The following is a 20191-nucleotide window of genomic DNA, read 5'->3' as shown; positions in this document are numbered from 1 at the left end:
TTTGTGTGTGTGTGTGTGTGTGTGCGTTTGTGTGTGTGTGTGTGTGCGTGTGTGTGTGTGTGTTTGTGTGCGTGTATTTGTGTGTTTGTGTGTGAGTGTGTGTGTGTTTGTGTGTGTGTGTGTGTGTGTGTGTATGTGTGTGTGTTTGTGTGAGTGTGTGTGTTTGTGAGGAGAGGAGTGGACGCTGCAAAAAATATCCGCAACTTTATTTAACAGCAGCGAAATAGATATTATAGCCCTACACTATATCATATATACAGTTTGTGTTTACATGCAAATATTATGAACCAGAATAACTTAGTTGTTTCCCCTTAAATAAATATATCACGTTAGAGATGTAATTAAAGGCATTTTAATGGGATTTTTTTTTAATTAATGAATGAGTTAGATTAGGATTATGAAAGGATTATACACAGATTAAGGATGCTTCACAATAGAGATCTTTTCACTCCACAGTTTTCACCAGTGTTGGAAGAAGACTCTGCAAGGAAAAGTCCTGCAAAGTTTTAATTAAGTATAAAAATATACTCAAAGTACCAAAAGTATCACTTTAATGTTTTGGTTGGTAAAGGTAGGGCCATTTTTACGTACTTTATATACTGCTGAGTATCTTAATGTATAATAATTAGGGCTGTCAATCGATTAAAATATTTAATCGCGATTAATCGTATGATTGTCCACAGTTAATCATGATAACTCACAAATTAATCACATTTTTTATCTGTTCAAAATGTACCTTAAAAGGAGATTTGTCAAGTATTTAATACTCTTATCAACATGGGAGTGGACAAATATGCTTGCTTTATGCAAATTTGTGTATATATTTATTACTGGAAATTAATTAACAACACAAAACAATGACAAATATTGTCCAGAAACCCTCACAGGTACTGCATTTAGCATAACAAATATGCTCAAATCATAACATGGCAAACTGCAGCCCAACAGGCAACAACAGCTGTCGTGTGTCAGTGTGGTGACTTGACTATGACTTGCCCCAAGCTGCATGTGATTATCATAAAGTGGGCATGTCTGTAAAGGGGAGACTCGTGGGTACCCATAGAACCCATTTTCATTCACATATCTGGAGGTCAGAGGTCAAGGGACCACTTTGAAAATGGCCATGCAGGTTTTTCCTCGCCAAAATTTAGTGTAAATTTGGAGCGTTATTTAACCTCCTTCACAACAAGCTAGTATGAGGTAGTTGGTATCGATGGATTCATTAGGTGTTCTAGTTTCATATGATCTTCTAGCTTTAAAACTGAGCCTGCTACAACCTCCGACAGATCGTTTGCGTTAAGAAAAAAGTGGCGTGAAAATGATTTTGTGTTATTATTGCCTAAAGTTTGACAGCCCTAATTTTGATATATTCTTGTTTTATAATAAAAATATAATCTCTGTTGTTTAAACTGAAGACACAGCAGTCAGGTTAAAGAGACCACTTAGTACTAGATTTTAAAATAAAGTTTAGTAATCTTTAAACCAAAGCGTCTGTGGGATTGAAGAGTTTCAGAATAAAAGCTTTTGGGAGATTTGGAGGCTAAAACACGTTGAAATTTTTTTGCAGTGTAGAGTGAAGGACTGTGGGTTAAACTGAGCAGAGAGCTAGCTGCAGGGTCGGACAGGAGGATCCCCCGTTCAGAGAGCAAACTGCAGGAATCCTCTGCTGCTGTTTAGTCTCAACATCTGGATTTATTTAGATCAAGAGATCAGACTCACATCAGTGGAGGCTGATTACAACCAGAGAGAAATTGTAAACTGTTTTCTTCAGTTACAACTTCATACTGAACACATTTTATAAGAACACTAAGGTATCACACTAGTGGGCAACCTCCGGGGCGGAAAAGTGAAGCCAATGCTGAAGCGAGTTAAACTTGCATTCTTTCTAACAGCCAGCAGGGGGCGACTCCTCTGGTTGCAAAAATAAGTCTGATTGTATAGAAGTCTATGAGAAAATGAGCCTACTTCTCACTTGATTTATTACCTCAGTAAACATTGTAAACATGAATTTATGGTCTCAATCGCTAGTTTCAAGTCTTTCCTCAATACAGCATGATGTTCATTTACTACATTTTTTGCCATGTAAGTCAGTTTATGTAACGTTAAGTATCAAGATTTTAAGTAACTGTAGACGAAACTTTCTTTTTCTACTCCTCGTAGATCATAAATCCTTGAATATAAAAACAACTCATTGAAATCGGTCGAGAAATGTGTCCGTCACTTGAATGTGTTTACAGGCCAGTCCCGACCTCCCCAATATGGCGGCGATGCTGACGTATCGCAACGGTTTAGGAGCTATTTATTTGTTGTTAGTATTTACTTGTTGTTTTACTGAAAATAAGTTCTGTTTGATCTAGATGTTTACTTTATTTAGATTGTTTATAGTGTTCTCTTTTGCTAGTTATTCGTTTAGTTTAACCATTTTCTTGTTTATCATATTTAGGTTTTGTGTAATTAGCATCTTGTTTTGGGTAACGCTGTGGGCACCCACGGTTATATAAGTAGGTAGGCAGGTAGGACCAGCATGCACCTGAGTAGGCTTATGGTTTTTAACCAGAACAAGAGAGGGAGCGACATCCATGTTTTCTTTCTGCTTCGTTTGCTTGTTTTGGGATAAATTAATCATCAGAAACACATACATTTTGCATGGACATTGGATACTTTTGCCTGCGTAAACCACATACCCATGGTGCATCAGTGGCCCTTTGATTTAAGTTTGATTTTGATTTTTCCGACAAATGGCCACTACATACGGGCTGAAGTGGCCAATGTGGTATCTACATATCTATGGTTGCAACGTTGTTATCAGATGGTTGCTAACTGATTGCTTGGGCGTTAGCATGTGGTTACTGTGGTGTTTCTAGCGTTAGCATCAAAGAATAAAACAGTGGCAATGCTCCAGACACATTTGGGGTTCGCTCACTACGAATAGAAATATTAAAAACTTTAATCAATGTGAGGGTTCACATATTTGTCAGTTTACAAAAAAAGAGTCTCTTCCAGTTGTCTATCAAGAGGCTAAAAATAGTCCTCAGAGTGACGGAGGTCACGCCGAGTCCCTGAGGGAAACTGTACTGATCAGGCAGACGGGGCTGCCGGTCTCCTCCTCTCTGTGGTTTATGTTAATCCGACATATGAACGGGTGTAAACGAGTCTATATGATCCAGATTCAGAGTGCTTGTCGGGACGTCAGAGCTCAGCTGCTGTTTTAACTCAGTCAGTCAGAAATCACCGCCGCCGCTCAGACTGAACATCAGTCCGCTTCTCAGGAAACACGAGCTGAGATCAAACGACGTGATGCAGTCACATGACCTCACCTGTTTCCAGGTGACACCGTCTTGGTGCAGAGGTCATCTTTAACCTGTTTAATATTACATTATTACACACTGTCATGGCGGATTAAAGTGGCAGGGGCCCCTATAGGCTACTCTTTGTATGGGCCCCCCACCTTTACTCATCATGCTTTAACATGACCAGAAAAAGATAATTTAGTGCCATGTGTAAAAGTCTGGTTGGTCACAAATGTGTTATACAAGTGGGGTGGCGATATTTAGACTCATGACGTCAGTGTTTCTAAAATCAGAGCAGCGCTGTGAAGGAAACTAACTTTGATGTGATTTAAATTTTTTATTCTTTTTATGAATAAAACATTTGATGAAATAGTCGTAAATGCCAGTTTTCTGTTCGTAAAACAACTAAATTACAGTTTCCTTCACAGGGTTGCTCAGTTAGACAGTATTTTCACATCATTTTCATACTGCCGCTGCCCTCCAGTTTGCTTCAGGATCCAACAGATGCTTCAACATCCTCCTCTTCCTCCTCCTCCTCCTCTTCATCCCTCCATCCCGACCCTCCTGCCTGTGGCTGAGAGCAGAAGGAGCAGAGAAAGGAAAAGAGGAGGGAGGATCATTGCTGTTAGTCTCATGATAAGCTTTCCTTTTAAACAACGTAAACATCTGCAGCATGAGCGTCATTGTTCACTTTTTCCCAGAACCTGAACTTTAAAGAACCTTTAATACGATTTTCGTCTTGTGTTTCCACTTTATTTTACAAATCGGGACGTTTCAGAAACGCGTCGTTACAAAGAAACGACAGTAGGACTTCATTTTTGATTGTTCTGTTTTGAAGGAGAGTGACAGTCAGAAGTTGTTTGGCAGAAGTGGACCTGATGTTGTTATTGATTTTCTATCTGGACTCTGAGGTTCCCCCATGCGGCCGACGCAAACCGGCTCCACTGTAGCATTGTGATCCTTTATTTTTCTATAATGTGGTTTGATCTGTTTCATATTTAATTTAACTCAGGGGTCATTTTAGTTCATGGGCCACATACAGTCCAATTTGTTGTCCCAAGTGGGCCGGACCAGTAAAACCATTGCATAGTAACCTATAAATAACAACACCTCCATATTTGTCCTTTCTTTTAGTGTAAAGAAGTACAAATGCATTCTGAAAATGTTCACAATTAATGAAATATCCATTTACAAAAGAGATAATGAACATCCTGAGATGTCTCGCTGATCTCTGGGCTATGACTAAAAACAACCTCAAACCTTCCAACAGTTCATTTATCCTCCCTGTTCTCACTTTTCCTGGCAACTTCTTGTGTTTTCGGAGTCAGATAGTGGCACCAAATATTATATTCTTTGAGCACTGAAAGGTGCTGTGAACACGCCAAGCACACTGGCTACCCATTTACCTCTTTGAAGAAACACTGAAAGGTGCTGTGAACACGCCAAGCACACTGGCTACCCATTTACCACTGTGAAGAAACACTGAAAGGTGCTGTGAACACGCCAAGCACACTGGCTACCCATTTACCTCTTTGAAGAATGAGTAACTCGTCCTTTTTTCTTAGAAAACCCGACACTGTTTCCACTTTTTGACAAAGACATTTTCCACAGGCGGGCGCTTCATGACCAGTATAGCTTGACAGTGTTGTGTCATGTAGTCTGTACGTAAGCACGTGTGTGTGCATCCAGCATTGGGCATGCTGCTCTCATCAGGACAGCGCGACCCCCCAAATAAGAATAGCAGTGCATTTTATTGAAAAATTGGAATTAATGACTTCTCTGCAATTTTTACACTTTACAAACTCGTCCAGTGATTGGACCCGTTCTGGCCCCCATGGACGTATGTTTGACACCCGTGATTTAACTAATCCTGAACAGCCTCCAGGGACTCTGATGAGGGCCTGGACTCTCTTCTCAAGGTGTTTTTTAATTTGAGGCCTTTGTTGTCTGCAGTGATGATGGATCAGCTGGGCGGTGAGTGATGTCGTCCAAACCTCCCGGGGCAGCAGAGTGACGTTGGACACACCTCCTGCCGGTCTATGGAGACACTTCAGAAACACAATTATGCCCTGTGTCAGACAACCAGTTTTTTTGGCTGCTGGTGACATTTAACTCAGATTTGTAAAAAACGTTGTTTAGCGTTGAGTCCTCGTTTCTCTTAATCTCTACGACGGAGGTGATGTTTGCAAAGTTAGCACGACCCAAAGAGCCACAACAGACACATTTATGGAAAACACGCCAGGTTGAAATAAACCGGAATTTTTCTTTAAGGTCATTGGATCCCCTGAAGGACCCAGACCCCCTCCTCAATGACCACTGGATACATCTCAGTGATTAGGACCAGTGGAACAACCTTGAGGACTGCTGAAGCCCACTCAAGGAGCCCTGGACCTCTACCGCTGGGATCTCTCCAAGGACCACTGAGGCCTTCTCATTGGGACATTGAGGACCCCTGGAACCACCTCAAGACCACTTGAGTTCCTCAACATTCACTGTAACCATCTCAGAAACCATTGGAACCACATTACGGAGCCACAAAACTTCCTTGAGGACAATGGGACCTGCTCTACGACCCACATAACCACCCCAAGAACCACTGCAACCTCCTTTAGGACCGCTAAAACCTCCTGAAGGACCCTAAAACCTACAGGGAGCCAGTTACCACCGGGATCTCTTCAAGGACCACTGGAACATTCTCAGGAATAATTAGGACTTCCTAAAGGACCATTGAAACCACTTATACAACAAGGACCCCTGTAACCCTTCTCAAGGACCATTGGGACATTGAAGACCCCTGGAACCACTTCAAGGACCACTGGAACTCCTTAATGATCACTGGAATCTTCTCAAATATAACTAGAACCTCATCAGGGACCACTGGAACTACTTACACAACAATGACCCCTGTAACCCTTCTCATGGACCATTGGGACATTGAAGACCCCTGGATCCAATTCAAGGACCACTGGAACTCCTCAATGATCACTGGAATCTTCTCAAAGATAACTATGACCTCCTCAGGGACCACTGGAACCACTTATATAACAAGGACCCCTGTAACCCTTCTTAAGGACCACTGAGGACCCCTGGAACCACTTCAAGGACCACTGAAGTTTCTCAATGATCACTGGAATCTTCTCAAAGATAACTCGGACCTCCACAAGGACCATTGGAACCACTTATACAACAAGGACTCATGTAACCATTATCAAGGGACATTGAAGACCCCTGGAACCACTTCAAGGATCACTGGGAAATTAGGAAAAATAGGAAAACCTCTTGAAAGGACCACTGGAGTTCTTCTACATTCACTGGAATCTTTTCAAAGATAACTAGAACCATTTCAGGGATCATTGGAACCACAAACCTTCCTCAAGAGCCATGGGACCATCTCAAGGACCACGACAACCTCCTTTATGAGTGATGAAAACTCCTGAAGGGCGTCTAAAACTATTCAAGGTCAGGGAAGAGGTGAAAACTATCCGATATCCTGTTACAGTGATAGAAATAAGACAAACTTCTTAAATAATAAACCATGAGTTCATTAACGGACTGAATGAGTTCATGAGGTTTTGTTACAGCAGCAGTAATGAAGCTTCCTGGCGTTTCATTGTTTTAAATTCAATATGTGTTTGTGTTGAGGAGGTGGAGCTGAACAGGAGCTGATGATGGCAGCAATCTACAGAAACCTCACTCAGGATAATGAAAACAACACGTTTTCTGTTCCGGATCATTTAGACGATGTCAGAAACAGACGACCACACCGGGCTGTTTCATTTCACTGAACATGTTTTCATTTTTGGCAGCGGAGACGAGGCGGCGGCTCCTGAATGCAATCAGCTCAGCCTCCGTCCGATTTACATCCTCTGATGACTGAAAGTGATCACATGAACCTGCTGGATTCTCTGGATAAACTCTGTTGGTCTGATTATATTTATGATCTATATGATGTCCTGGAATATCCTCCAAGACCTCACAAATCTCAGACCTCCTCAAGGACCCCTGGAGAAACCCCAAGCACCCCTGGACCACTAGTCATTATTAAAACATTAAAACAGACACAATTTAAAATTAAACACAGCGACTTTAATGAAAGAAATAAACAATAAAAATGTTAAATCAGCTGCACATCACCCAACACAGGAAGTAAACAACAAGTACTTCCTGTCCAGTCTGGTCCTGTTCACATCAATAACTGGACTTTTATTTTGGTACAAATATGTTTGTTAAGTACAGGAACTTATTGTGTTTTGTTTAGGGCCGTCAATCTATTCAAATCGGGATTAATCGTAAATTAATCACACATTTTTTATCCGTTCAAAATGTACCTTAAAGAGAGATTTGTCAAGTATTTAATACTCTTATCAACATGGGAGTGGACAAATATGCTGCTTTATGCAAATGTATGTATAAATGTATTATTGTAAATCAATTAACACAAACCAATGACAAATATTGTCCAGAAACCCTCACAGGTTACAACCAACGCTACAACCTCCAAAAGAGTGATTGCGTTAATGCATTAAAGAAATTGGTGGCGTTAAAACTAATTTGTGTTAACGTGTTATTGTCGCGTTAACTTTGACAGCCGTAGTTTTGTTACATTTATTATTTTTTGTTAGTCATCAGTAAATTAATTTCCCGAACAGTTTCACCAACATGGGACAACAGAAACCCGACAACTTCCTGAACAACCGGTGGAAACTCCTCAAAGACAACAGGGGCCTCCCTAAGGACCATTGGTGCCTTTTCAAGGAACCTTGGAGTGTTTCCCAGTACCACTGGAAACTCCCTAAGGACCTCTGGAGCCTCTTCAAGGACATCTGAAACTTCCCCAGAGATTCCTGGAGTCTCTTCCATAACCCCCTCAAGGACTGCTGTAGCATTCAGCACTACTGGGGGACCTAATTAAGAACCCCTGGTACCTCATCAAGGACCTCTGCTGTCTCTTCAAGGACATTGGAACCCTAGTTAAATATACAGATGGTAGAAATATAATGAAGCAGCCTATTGTTTTATATTAACTTCCTCTTTGTGTCTTAAACTCTGCAGTTTTTACTGACTAAAGTTCAGTTTTAGTGAAGTTCTCTGCTGCTACCTGCTGGTCATTTTTAAACATCACAGCAACAAAAACATACCACAACGACTGCAATTCCCTTTTTCTTTTTAATATTTCATATGTGGATATCATCCATATCCATCTGTCAAGACCATCGGGGCAGACCCAATCACGAGAAGATACAAGATACAAAAAATAATATCTTTCAGCACATCGGCGTCTCCATAATATCTCACTGTTTGCAGTTAGACTGCTCTCTACTGGACTGTAATACAGTTACACACATGCTGTTTCATTCACGTTTATTTAGAGCATCCAATTACAGAACTAAAATAAAAAAATACATGTTTGTCAACAAAATATATAAAATCGGTTTACTGCTGTGTGACAGTGTCCAATCCTGTTGTTTGAGTGTTGGTGGTGGGCGGGGCTTAGCTTTACATCAGGATCACTGATTGGCTCTTTAAGGCTCAATGAGCTGAAACGATTTGTTCCAACAGGTGTTTAACTTTGAGTTCAATCTGAGGGTTTGGCAGCTTGTTTCAAAGACACAGTGGAGTTTTTTGTGAGGTCATGTAACAGTACATCCCCCCCTCATGATGTCATCAGTCCTCCAGGCCACTGAAGCCGTCGCTGAGCAGGAAGTGAGGTCGGAGCAGGGACAGGATGGGGCTCCGCGGGGCCCCGGCCAGACAGTACGCCTCATCCACGCTCACTCCGCGGGATCGCAGCGTCCTCAGGGCGCTGCTGCAGCTTTCCCTGCCGCCGCGTGACGTCACCAGGACGATGCTGAGAGGGCTGTCCAACATGCCGAACCTCTGGCGCATCTCGCCGAGTTGAGCCGAGAAACTCTGCGGAGCAAAGATTTTAATTATCCTTTAAAAATCGCTCAAACAACGAATATCTTTAAGTCAGCTTTGGAAAAAAAAAAAACTTCTGCATGAATTAAAAAATAAAGATTGTGTATCAGCAGGATGTTGCTGCGAGTACCTGAGCGGCCTGTCGGCTCGCCGGCATTGGTCCAGTGTCAGGCCGGACAACGGCGTCCCCGCAGAACAATACTCTGAGCTGCTCTGACGGATCTACCTGCCGGTCCAGCAGCGCCGAGAGAACACCTGGACCAATGACAAAGGAGGATGATTCACCTTCTCACATCACACTCACCTAAACTGTACCAGTACGTAGAGTGTGTGTGTACGTGAGAAGTGAATGGTGAAGCAAGAGAGAGAGAGCGGCGGCGACTGGAGCGAGTAATGTTTTCGACTCCGGCCAAGGCAGGAAAAGTTAACAGAGTTTGGTTTGTCTGTTCTGGGCTACTGTTGAAACATGGTGGTCGGCTCCGAGAAGAGGACCCGCTCCCTATGTAGATATAAACGGTTCATTCTAACGTAACGAAAACACAACGATTCTTATTTTCAGGCGATTAAACACTAAAGAAAACATACTTATTAATTTCATATTCCATTTCTGCCGATAGATCCCCCTAAATGTTACTCAGTTCCTTTAACCAAGTCAGGATTTTCAGGCTCCAAGATCTGACAGAGACCGTGATCAGCAGTAAAAACTCCTCCTCATATCCTTCACACATCAGCTGTAATAAATACCAGAGAAGAAGAAACTTCCTGACCTTTCTGTGATGCCTGCGGCGCCTCATTTCTGTCCGTCGACAGGAAGAGATGCACATTATTTTTCAGCAAACTCTCGATGAAATCCTCCTCGCTGGAAAAACAGAACCTGCTGACTTCAAGACCTGCAACAGAGCGGCGATGACGTCATGACAGGAAGTCACCAACAAGACTACAAAAACTACAACTCTGATCAGCTGCTGACTGTAATCTGTCTGCTGAGGGTTAAAGTTAGTTTACCGTAATGTCTGGTGCTAGAGATGATGGTTAGATTACCATAATGTGTGGTGCTGCTGTTGATGGTTAAAGTTAGATTACCGTAATGTCTGGTACTGTTGATGATGCGGGAGCTCTGCTGCTGTTGCTGGCTGTCGGTGGTGATCAGAACGACATCAAACAACAGAGACTCAGCAGGATTTTCTTCCAGCAGACGTTCGTTCACTCTCTGCAGCGCCTGAAATATGAATCAAATAAAAAATATTATTCTATATTTTTGTTACTGTCAACAAAGTTAATATCTCAATGCTTTTTAACCCGAACCCATTAGTTCCTACTGAAGACTTTATCTTTAGAAACAGCTCACAAGTATATCTATATGTTTTATAAAAAAGTAATTTCCAGCTGGTCACTGTAGTTTTTAATCAAACGTTACTCAAACAGGAGGAGAGCATTTATGGGGACTGTTTTCATCTGCATATTAATCCAAATTTGGTGCTCTAGTGAGTATTTGGGGCAGCAGAACGGTGTATCTGGGACTGAGTCAAAATAAAACTACAGTGTCTGTGTTTATGGTAATGAAGGAACATGTCGCCCAGTGCAATAGTGAGGCTCATTGAGGTGTTTTAATAGTTTTTGGACAAATATAGAGCTGAGGAAGAAGGTATATGAGAGAATAAATAATACAATTCTTACATACGGGCATCTAAAATGGGTAATAATTTCTCTACGCACACAAAAACAACAGTTAAAAGTTTTAAATTTGATGTCAGCTGTTTAATTCTGACCTGCAGCAGCGGGAAAGCCACGCCCCTTTCGTACACCTCGTCACCATCACCAGCTCCAGATTCAAACACTGCACGAGACGTCACCGCGACCACCACTGCACGATCAGCATCCTTCTGCAGAGGAGACAAACAACCTGCATCTTCATCCAACTAACAATACTCAACACACACAGAACCAACATAGCATATATATGAAATCAGCAGAAAACCGACACAGAACCAACATGGATCCCTACTTACAGTGTGAGTAACAAAATAACAGAATTTGAAGTGAAACCTGGCCTATGAGCTCATACAGACATTTAACTAACGTATTCTTACACATATTTTTTGTATGTCAGAAAACACTATGCTATTGTACAATTCCTCACTGTCTTAAAGAATAGTTTTGCTTGTTCTGTGCAGTAAGCATCTCTTGCAAATGTTAGTCCGTCATTCAGTCTGTCTGTAAGCAGTGGTGGAATAAAACTAAGTACTTTTACTCAAGTAGGCCTACTGTACAAGTACACATTCAAGGTACTTGTACTTTACTTGAGCATTTCCATTTCATGCAACTACTCCACTACATCTCAGAGGTAAATATTGTACATTTTACTCCACTACATTTGTCTGACGGCTTTAGTTGCTTCACAAATTACAGTTTTGAATACACAACATAAATTGATATTTCTGTTTTTATTTATTTACCTTTGTATTAATTCCCTTATTTATTTAGTCTCCTGTTTAATTACCGCTTTTATTTATTTATGTGTTTATATTAATTTTTAAATGTATTTATTTTTGCATTTATTTTTAAATTGTATTATTTATTTAAAAAAAAAATATTTATGTATTTATTTATGTGTTCAAGCATTTATTTATGTATGCATGACTTTCCCTTCGCATTTCACCCCCTATATATTTCCCCAAACATATTTATCTCTGTATTATTTTCTTTACACATTTATTCATACATTTAACTCCACTACATTTGTCTGACGGCTTTAGTTACTTTGTTTATTTTTACTTTTTAAAATTGTATTATTTATTTAATATTTATTTTTAAATCTATGTATTTTTTTTATGTGTTTAAGCATTTATTTATTTATTTAGTTATTTATGCATGACTTTCCCTTCGCATTTCACCCCCATATAAATTTTATTGTACATTTTACCTCACTACATTTGCCTGACAGCTTAAGTTACTTCACAAATTACAGTTTTGAATACATGACATAAATTGATATCTGTTTTTATTTATTTGCCTTCATATTAATTCCCCTTATTTATTTAGTCTCCTGTTTAATTACCGCTTTTATTTATTTATTTATGTATTCATATGAATTTTTAAATTGATTTATTTTTGCATTTATTTTCACTTTTTAAATTTTATTATTTATTTAATATTTATTTTTAAATGTATGCATCTATTTATGTGTTTAAGCATTTATTTATTTATGCATGACTTTCCCTTCGCATTTCACCCCCTATATATTTCCCCAAACGTATTTATCTCTCAAATCTTTTCTTTACACATCTTATTCATACATTTGTTTTTACATTTCGTCATGCATTTGCCCTAATTTCAGCCTCATATTCTCTGGTCCGAATCCCCATTACAAAATATGCAATTTTAGCATTGAGCTATTAACTAGTGAAGGTATAACACAGTTAAAAAAAATACTCATGGTGTATTTTAAATCATTAGTTCTCGCTCATCAAATCGGCATACATAACATACACTAATACACACATTTTTCCATATAATTTTAACTCTTAAAATACATTTTCTACCACTGACGGACGTGTTAAAGGGCACTAATGGGCTGTATGGTGAATTATTTAGGAGCCGAATTTGCCAGAAGACACTGACATGTCGAGTTATACGATTTAAAGATGTTCCCTTGAAAATAAGGAAGATTATATTGAAATAACTGATTTTTTTAATGTAATCTGGTGGAGAAATAGCATAAAATACAGTGAGTCTTGCCTGCTTCACGTCGGTGTTCTGGACCGTGGAGATCATGTCCGCCTCTCAGATGAAACCCTGCAGGTTATAAAGAGTCTTAACAGGTGAACCTACACACCTGTTCACATGTCACAACACAGGAACTAACACTAAACTAGAACTTACTTCAAAGTTCCTGCAGAAACAGAAGAACTGTCTGTGTCAAGGGTTCCGCATACTTCTCCTTCTTCTTTGGTGTTTATTGGCGGTTGGCAAACTAGCTTATAGGTGCATTACCGCCACCTACTGGACTACTGGAGTGTGGAGCAGGAGATTGGCAGGAAAAAAATAAAAATAAAAACAAAATAATAATAACAAAATAAATAACTAAAAATAAATAAATAAAATAATATTAATAATATTAATAATAATAATAATAATTATAATTATACTTATAATTATTATTATAACAATAACAATAATACTAATAATAATAAAATTCCCTCCCTTATTCCTGTTGCCCTTAAGTAATAAATTAGAAGATTGTGTACTTTCTTAGATGTCTTTCCTGTATGTCCTATTTTCAAAATAAGAATCTTTCAAGACTTAGGCACGGAAGTATGTTTTGCTAACAACTTCAGTACCGATAAAGTGAAAACTTGAACCAATTAATAAATATCTACAATAGATTTATGGTATTTAGAAATTGGCACTTTACAAATTCAACATACCCAATAATGCTACTATTAAATTTGTTAAGATTTTAAAATCCTGCATAACATATACACAACTAATGTTTTTATTTTATGGAATGCCAATATTGATGTCAATTATGTAAATTAACATAATTACTTACTCATCTATTTGACTAATTTAATTTGAAATGTTGGACACACTTGTTAAAGATGGCATGATGTATTTTGAATGTAAGTACCCAAAGTTTAATTCCATTGTAAATATTACTATAATGGAATATAATATTATTCCTTTTGCCCGTAAGTAATAAATTAGAATATTGTGTACTTTCTTAGATGTCTTTCCTAGCATATTCCCCATTGTAATATTTCCATCATCTACTCCTGATAGCAATTCCCTTCTTTCTTTGTCATATTTTTTTTTAATTTTTATTTTTTTTATTAGTATTTCAAAATGACAGTATACATAGTAACAGCAGAAAACATTAAAAACATCTACATACAGAAGAAGCATAGCGAAAAAATAAACAAAGAGCTGTGCCAAACATAAAAAGACAACAGAAATGAAACAAAACCAACATAAAATAAAAAATAAAATAAAATAAAAATAAATAGATGATAATAATAAAAGACCACGGGAGCGTATAACAATAATTTCACTTAAAAACTTTAAAGATATTGCATACATTCATTGTTTTCATTGCTTTTTTTTGTTTTGTGAGGAAGGAATTGTTGACAGATATAATTCCATTTCTTTCATAAATACAAAGAAATTAGGCTTTTTTTTGTAAATTTATACCTGTAAATGTGGAACTTCGTGAGAATTAAAGTTATATTAATAAGAAAAAATGCATTACTGTCTTTGTCACTGTAATCATAGCAACCAGTTTCTTTGTCATATTTGTTGCACTCTATAAGAACATGCTTGAGAGTTTCCGGTTTATTGCAGTGCGTGCATAGTGCATAGTCCAGTTGGGTGCTTGCCTATTCTCTAGGGTGTTTGGTTTAATCCTGCATGTCCTATTTTCAGACGGGTAATAACCATCTCTTCCCTGGGGCTCCCGCTCCGTATTCCACCAGCTCCTACATGTTTCTGAATACTGTACAGATGTCTCTCTATGTCACTTAATAATAATAATAAATTTGACTTATATAGCGCCTTTCAGAAACCCAAGGACGCTTTACAAAGGGGCACACAAAATCATACTAATAAATAACACAGAGGAGAAACTATAGCTAAGTGTTACAACCCGGCTCTTAGGTTGCAACAAAAATGGGAGTGGAGACGAGGTAAATGCAAAAAGTATCAGTTTATTTACAAAACACTAAATTCATCAATAAATGTTTAGATCATTATCAGTAATCAGTGGTGTAGGAGTGCATGGATGCGTGTGTGTGAGAGCATATAGAAAAAGAGGAATGCCGCGCCGCGATGTCCACAGGAATGGAATGATGTGCGTGCATGGAGAGAGAGCGCGTTCTGAATGGCGAAGAGGGTTTTATAGTCAGCGCTACACCGGGCCCAGGTGTAGCTCATCAACCCATCATGTCCTCATGTCCCCGCCTCAACCAGAGCCTGCAAGAAACAAAAGAGACCAGCGAGCCAACACACACCTAGTGGTGGGGAGGGGTCGTCACACACCCCCCCATCAAAAAAGGAGTTCCAATAAGAACACTGCAACCGCTATTCACTAAATCAACAACAAAACAATTTACTTTACCTACGATTGATGTTCTTCATTTGTAATATAATATCTAAACTTTAGTTGTAACACTTTACTTACAACTATATCAAAATCCTTACTGACCATTTGTAGTTTATTCCCCAGCAGCCAACCAATCCCCATCCCGCCCACTCAGCAACTCCGGCGCCTGAAGAAGCATTTAAGGTGACAGAACAGGTACATAGCAGACCAGAGGGGTTAACATTTCAGTCAGACACATATTTAAGAGCTAGGAGCTCTAGATAAGGCATCGGCCACAACATTATCAGAGCCTTTGATGTGGCGAATGTCCAAACAATAAGCTTGCAAATACAACATCCATCGCATCAACCTGCGATTTGGGCAATGTACTGAGTGCAAAAAAGTTATGGGATTATGATCTGTGTACGCAACCAGAGGAACACTAGAGCCTACATAAACCTCAAAATGCTGTAAATTACAACGTCATCCAAATACACAGCACAACCTTCCAGCCCTGACACCACCATGTTCATGAGGCGCTGGAATGTTGAGGGTGCATTCCGCAGTCCAAAACTCATGACATTATAAGTGAACAAACCGTTGGGTGTGATAAAGGCAGAGATTTCTTTTGCCCTCTGAGACAGTGGAACCTGCCAGTAACCCTTCAGTAGATAAAATTTACTTACAAATTTCGCAGAACCAACCTGATCAATGCAATCTTCGATCCGAGGCAGTGGATAGGCATCAGGTTTGGTAACTGTATTTACTTTTCGATAATCTGTACAAAACCTAGGACTTTTGTCAGACTTTTCAACAAGCAAACAAGGTGACGCCCAGCTCGAATATGAGGGTTCTGCAATGCCATTTTCGAGCATGTATTTAATTTCTGTGTCCATTACCTTGCGCTTCTCTTCAGACACACGGTAAAAACGCTGACGGATGGGCTGTGCGTCGCCTACATCTATGTCATGCTCGACCAGATGAGTTTGGCTTGGTGTATCACCAAACAAGCATGGATAGCTGTGAATAAGAGCAGACAACTCAGCACTTCTTTCCGCAGACAAATGAACAAACAAAGAATCAAGATTACGCAACGTTTCAGCGTTCTTCAGTCGCCCACGCAACAAGCTTTCATCTGGTGCGGTAACCCCATCATCCTCCCCTGCAGGGAACTGACTCCCAACAGCCGCCGCTGCTGAGAGAGGTCTAGACTCGCGAGCATAGTACGGTTTCAACATGTTGACATGGCAAAGTTGAGTTGCTTTCCTACGCTTCGGCGTGGAAAGGATATAATTTTGGTCAGACACCTGCCGCAGTACAGTAAAAGGGCCAGTAAATTTAGCTTGAAATGGCGACTTAACTATTGGAAACAAAGCAAGGACCTGATCTCCAGGACTAAACCCGCGCTGCTCGGTTTTCCGATCATACAAACGCTTCATTTTTTCCTGGGCAGACGACAACTTCTCTTTAGCCATCTCCCCAGCGGAGTACAAACGATGCCGGAACCCATTTACATACTCTATCAGATTACTAGGCGGTTCTGATGGCGTGACAGTGTCATGCAGCAGCGTGAGCGGCCCACGCACTGTATGGCCAAAAACAAGTTCGTTAGGGCTAAAACCGGTGCTTTCCTGCACAACTTCTCTAGCAGCCAACAGAAGCCATGGCAGCCCTTCCTCCCAGTCCTGATTCAGCTCAACACAATAACTACGCAAAAGAGACTTCAGAGTCTGGTGGAACCTCTCAAGTGCTCCCTGACTCTGTGCGTGATATGCGGAAGATTGGTTATGTTGGACCTTCAACTGTTTCCACACTTGTGCAAAACGGTTGGATGAGAAATTTGAACCCTGATCACTCTGTATCACTTTCGGGATTCCGAAGATAGAGATAAATTGTGTCAGTGCTTTCACTACCGACTTCGTGGTGATAGAACGCAGTGGATATGCGGCTGGGTACCTCGTGCTCTGACACATCACAGTAAGCAAGTAGTTACAGCCTGCTTTGGAACGAGGTAAAGGACCGACACAATCAATGATCAAATATTCAAATGCCTGTGCAGTCGCTGGGATGGGGCACAGTGGAGCAGGTTTAATGCTCTGATTGAGTTTACCTGTCATTTGGCACGTGTGACATGATTTAATATAACGAGACACATCTCTCTTTAAACGAGGCCAAAAAAAATACCGTAAAATGTAATTATACGTCTTACGGACGCCCAGATGTCCTGACTGGTTATGTGATGTTTGAAGGACCTCGTCACGAAACTTTACAGGAACCACAATCTGAAACACTGGCTTACCGACAAAGTCTTCCCCATGCGACAGCCATTTTCTCACCAAAAGCTCTCCTTGCAACAGATAACCACTGGCGGCGCTGTTTCCATCCTCAGTGGAGAGAACAGCCTCAAACAGCTGACTCAGGGAGGGATCAGCTCTCTGCTCCGCCACTAGGTCACTGCGAGATACAGACAACAATGAGTCAGGAACAACAACAAGATCCCCCTCACTCAACTCCTCTTCACCCTGCTCAGGTTCCCCCTGTGCACGGCTCATAGCCCGTGTCACAGCGCAAGCGGTAAACACTTCTGGGAAACACAGAGCGTTCTCATCTGGGTTACCAGTCACAGTGGGTGAATATGACACTATAGGAGGTGGTGGACGCTCGGCCCACACCCGGCTGCCAGCCAGGCCGTTACCAAGAATGATGTCCACACCTTCGATCGGCAGTGCAGGACGGACTCCCATGGCGACCTTACCCTGCACCAAACCACAGTTAATTTCAACAGAATGCAAAGGAACAGGCACAACGTTCAAACCCATACCCCGCATCAGGACAAAGTCCCCAGTGTCAGAATCATCACAAAATGGCAGAACAGAGCTCAAAATGTACGAGTCATATGCTGCGGTATCTCTCAAGATTTTTACCGGCACACTGTTACCTCCCACCAGTGACACACAGCCGTCAGACACAAAGGCAGAGAAGTCAGGTTCCTCCAACCTGCATGGCTCTCCAATGTTAACCTGTCGAAAGGGAGAGACAACAGGGACAGGTTCCACAGATACAGCACAAGCACCAGAGTTCAACCGACCCCCGCTATACCCTCTTCCAGCATTAGCTCTGGGACAGTCAGCTTTCCAGTGCCCTCTACCCCTGCAAAAGTTACATACTCTTGAAGAGTCAAAATGCATCTGACCTCGTGTACAGTGTTCCAACCTACCAAGGCGTGGATGAGGTTTCTCCTCTCGTCTACCCGAGGCACGATACATACCACCTCCGTCTGGGACCCTGAAGTTGCGGTCACCTCTGTGCGTCAGCACGTAGTCATCAGCCAGGGTGGCGGCCTCAGCAGCAGTCTTCACCTTATGCTCACCGATGTAAACAGCGATGTGGCTGGGGATGGAATTTTTAAATTGTTCTAAAACAACCAGATCACATAAAGCATTATAAGTGTCTACCTTTACGGCATTGCACCAACGACTGAAAAAAGTGACCAGATCTCTGGCAAACTCCACATGACTCTGTTTACCAGACTTCTCCCAGGTCCTGAACTTCTGGCGATACGCCTCTGGGACTAACTCATAGGCCTTTAATACAGCAGATTTAACAGTTAAATAGATTTTACTTTCTGCCACTGTCAGAGCAGAGTAGGCCTCCTGAGCCTTACCTATTAAAACACACTGTAATAATAATGTACGATCAGCATCAGACCACTCTCTGCTCTCAGCTACACGCTCAAACAGTGAGAAAAAAGTGTCTGGGTCTCGCTCACTAAACTGAGGAACTAACCGCAGATTACTGGCAACATCAAATGACGAAGTCGATCTACCAGATAAGTCAGAGGCACGGCTAGCACCTCCAGCAGGTAAACTCAACCTGTGCTCTATCTCCAGCCTTTTAAGTTCTGCCTCTCTCCTCAGTTTCTCCACTGCCAGCTTCTCCATCTCTGTCTGCAGTAGCAACAGCTCTCTCCTCTGCTCAAAAGTCAGACCTGTATCTCTGCAGCCAGACACATCAACACTGTCCACCTCAGGACCAACAGTATACATTTTACCTCTGAAAATACCCCTATCACTGAGATTTGCTTTAACAATACCTTTAATGTTTTCCTTCATCCTCTTATCACCAACATCTAAATTAAAATGTTCGGCAATACGGATTAGCTGTTCACGTGAGCAGCTCTCCAGCAGCTCCTCCGATGGCGCTCTCAAAAACTCCTCTACACTCGCCATAACTCACTTACCTACACGCACAATCCTCTACTGACGCGACAAAAACATACCTGGCACGCTGAGCTCACACAGCCCGCACAGCCGTGACGTCACCGTGCACCGTCCCTCTAACTGCCTGACAGAGAACTAGGTAAACTCCCCCCTAGTCTTCAGGTGCTAGTTGCGGTGGGTATTTATGCACTATCTACCGCAAAGCCCGGCGAAGCAACCGGCAACCGGCGACTCCCCCCGCAGCCTCGGCCGTGCTCCCGAGCTGACAGCAGCTCTAACCGCGTTCACACCACACTAACACCCCCCTACGAACTCCAAAGGGAGTCCGCACTGAAGCCTAACAGGGACAGAAACACCGGTAACTTACAGTAGCTGGACCTGACTGCTGAACTCACTGCCAAACATCACCAGCACATCAAACCTGGCGACACTAAGAAACAACCAGCGGCTTCACTGAAATGAACACAAACAGCACTTACCCTCGTCAACGCTACTCCCAAACATTTAGCTGAGCGCTCATTGACAAAAAACGCTCCTGAAATTGGCAACAGCTGTGTGTCGACGTCACACTACAAACGGTCCTTCTCACTAACTCCGCCCAACAGACCTCTTACTACCTGAGAAACTAGGTCCACCAAAATAGACGAGCCCCCATTTGTTACAACCCGGCTCTTAGGTTGCAACAA

The 20191-nt window shown here is 41.2% G+C and overlaps 1 protein-coding gene across 2 annotated transcripts; it reads right to left on the bottom strand.

Annotated features, from left to right (window-relative positions):
* Positions 1–8640: 8640 nt before the first annotated feature.
* LOC141766635 (cytosolic 5'-nucleotidase 1A) lies at positions 8641–13194 on the bottom strand. 2 transcript variants are annotated; one of them, XM_074633616.1, is made up of 7 exons: positions 13092–13194; positions 12948–13004; positions 10979–11092; positions 10293–10428; positions 9977–10099; positions 9340–9464; positions 8641–9200 (listed from the first exon to the last, which is right to left on the bottom strand). In XM_074633616.1, the coding sequence occupies exons 2-7, from the start codon at positions 12981–12983 to the stop codon at positions 8955–8957; spliced, it is 780 nt and encodes a 259-aa protein (XP_074489717.1). In that variant the 5' UTR covers positions 12984–13004; positions 13092–13194; the 3' UTR covers positions 8641–8954. The 2 variants fall into 2 exon arrangements, with proteins under 2 accessions (XP_074489717.1, XP_074489718.1); XM_074633617.1 differs by having other exon boundaries at positions 12948–13022; positions 13092–13146.
* Positions 13195–20191: the final 6997 nt, after the last annotated feature.

Source organism: Sebastes fasciatus, chromosome 4 (assembly GCF_043250625.1).
Source record: "Sebastes fasciatus isolate fSebFas1 chromosome 4, fSebFas1.pri, whole genome shotgun sequence".
Taxonomy (NCBI): Eukaryota; Metazoa; Chordata; class Actinopteri; order Perciformes; family Sebastidae; genus Sebastes; species Sebastes fasciatus.
The sequence above is the reverse complement of the archived record's forward strand: the minus strand, read 5'-3'. Positions and strand labels throughout refer to the sequence as shown.

What these genes read in the sequence shown, in the direction of transcription:
- LOC141766635 (XM_074633616.1), bottom strand. Translation starts at nt 12,983, where the DNA reads ATGATCTCCACGGTCCAGAACACCGACGTGAAGCAG. An exon ending in AGAACACCGACGTGAAGCAG is followed by an intron (nt 11,093 to 12,947) that starts GCAAGACTCACT and finishes TCTCCTCTGCAG; the next exon opens with AAGGATGCTGATCGTGCAGT. An exon ending in CGAGCCGACAGGCCGCTCAG is followed by an intron (nt 9,201 to 9,339) that starts GTACTCGCAGCA and finishes TTTGCTCCGCAG; the next exon opens with AGTTTCTCGGCTCAACTCGG.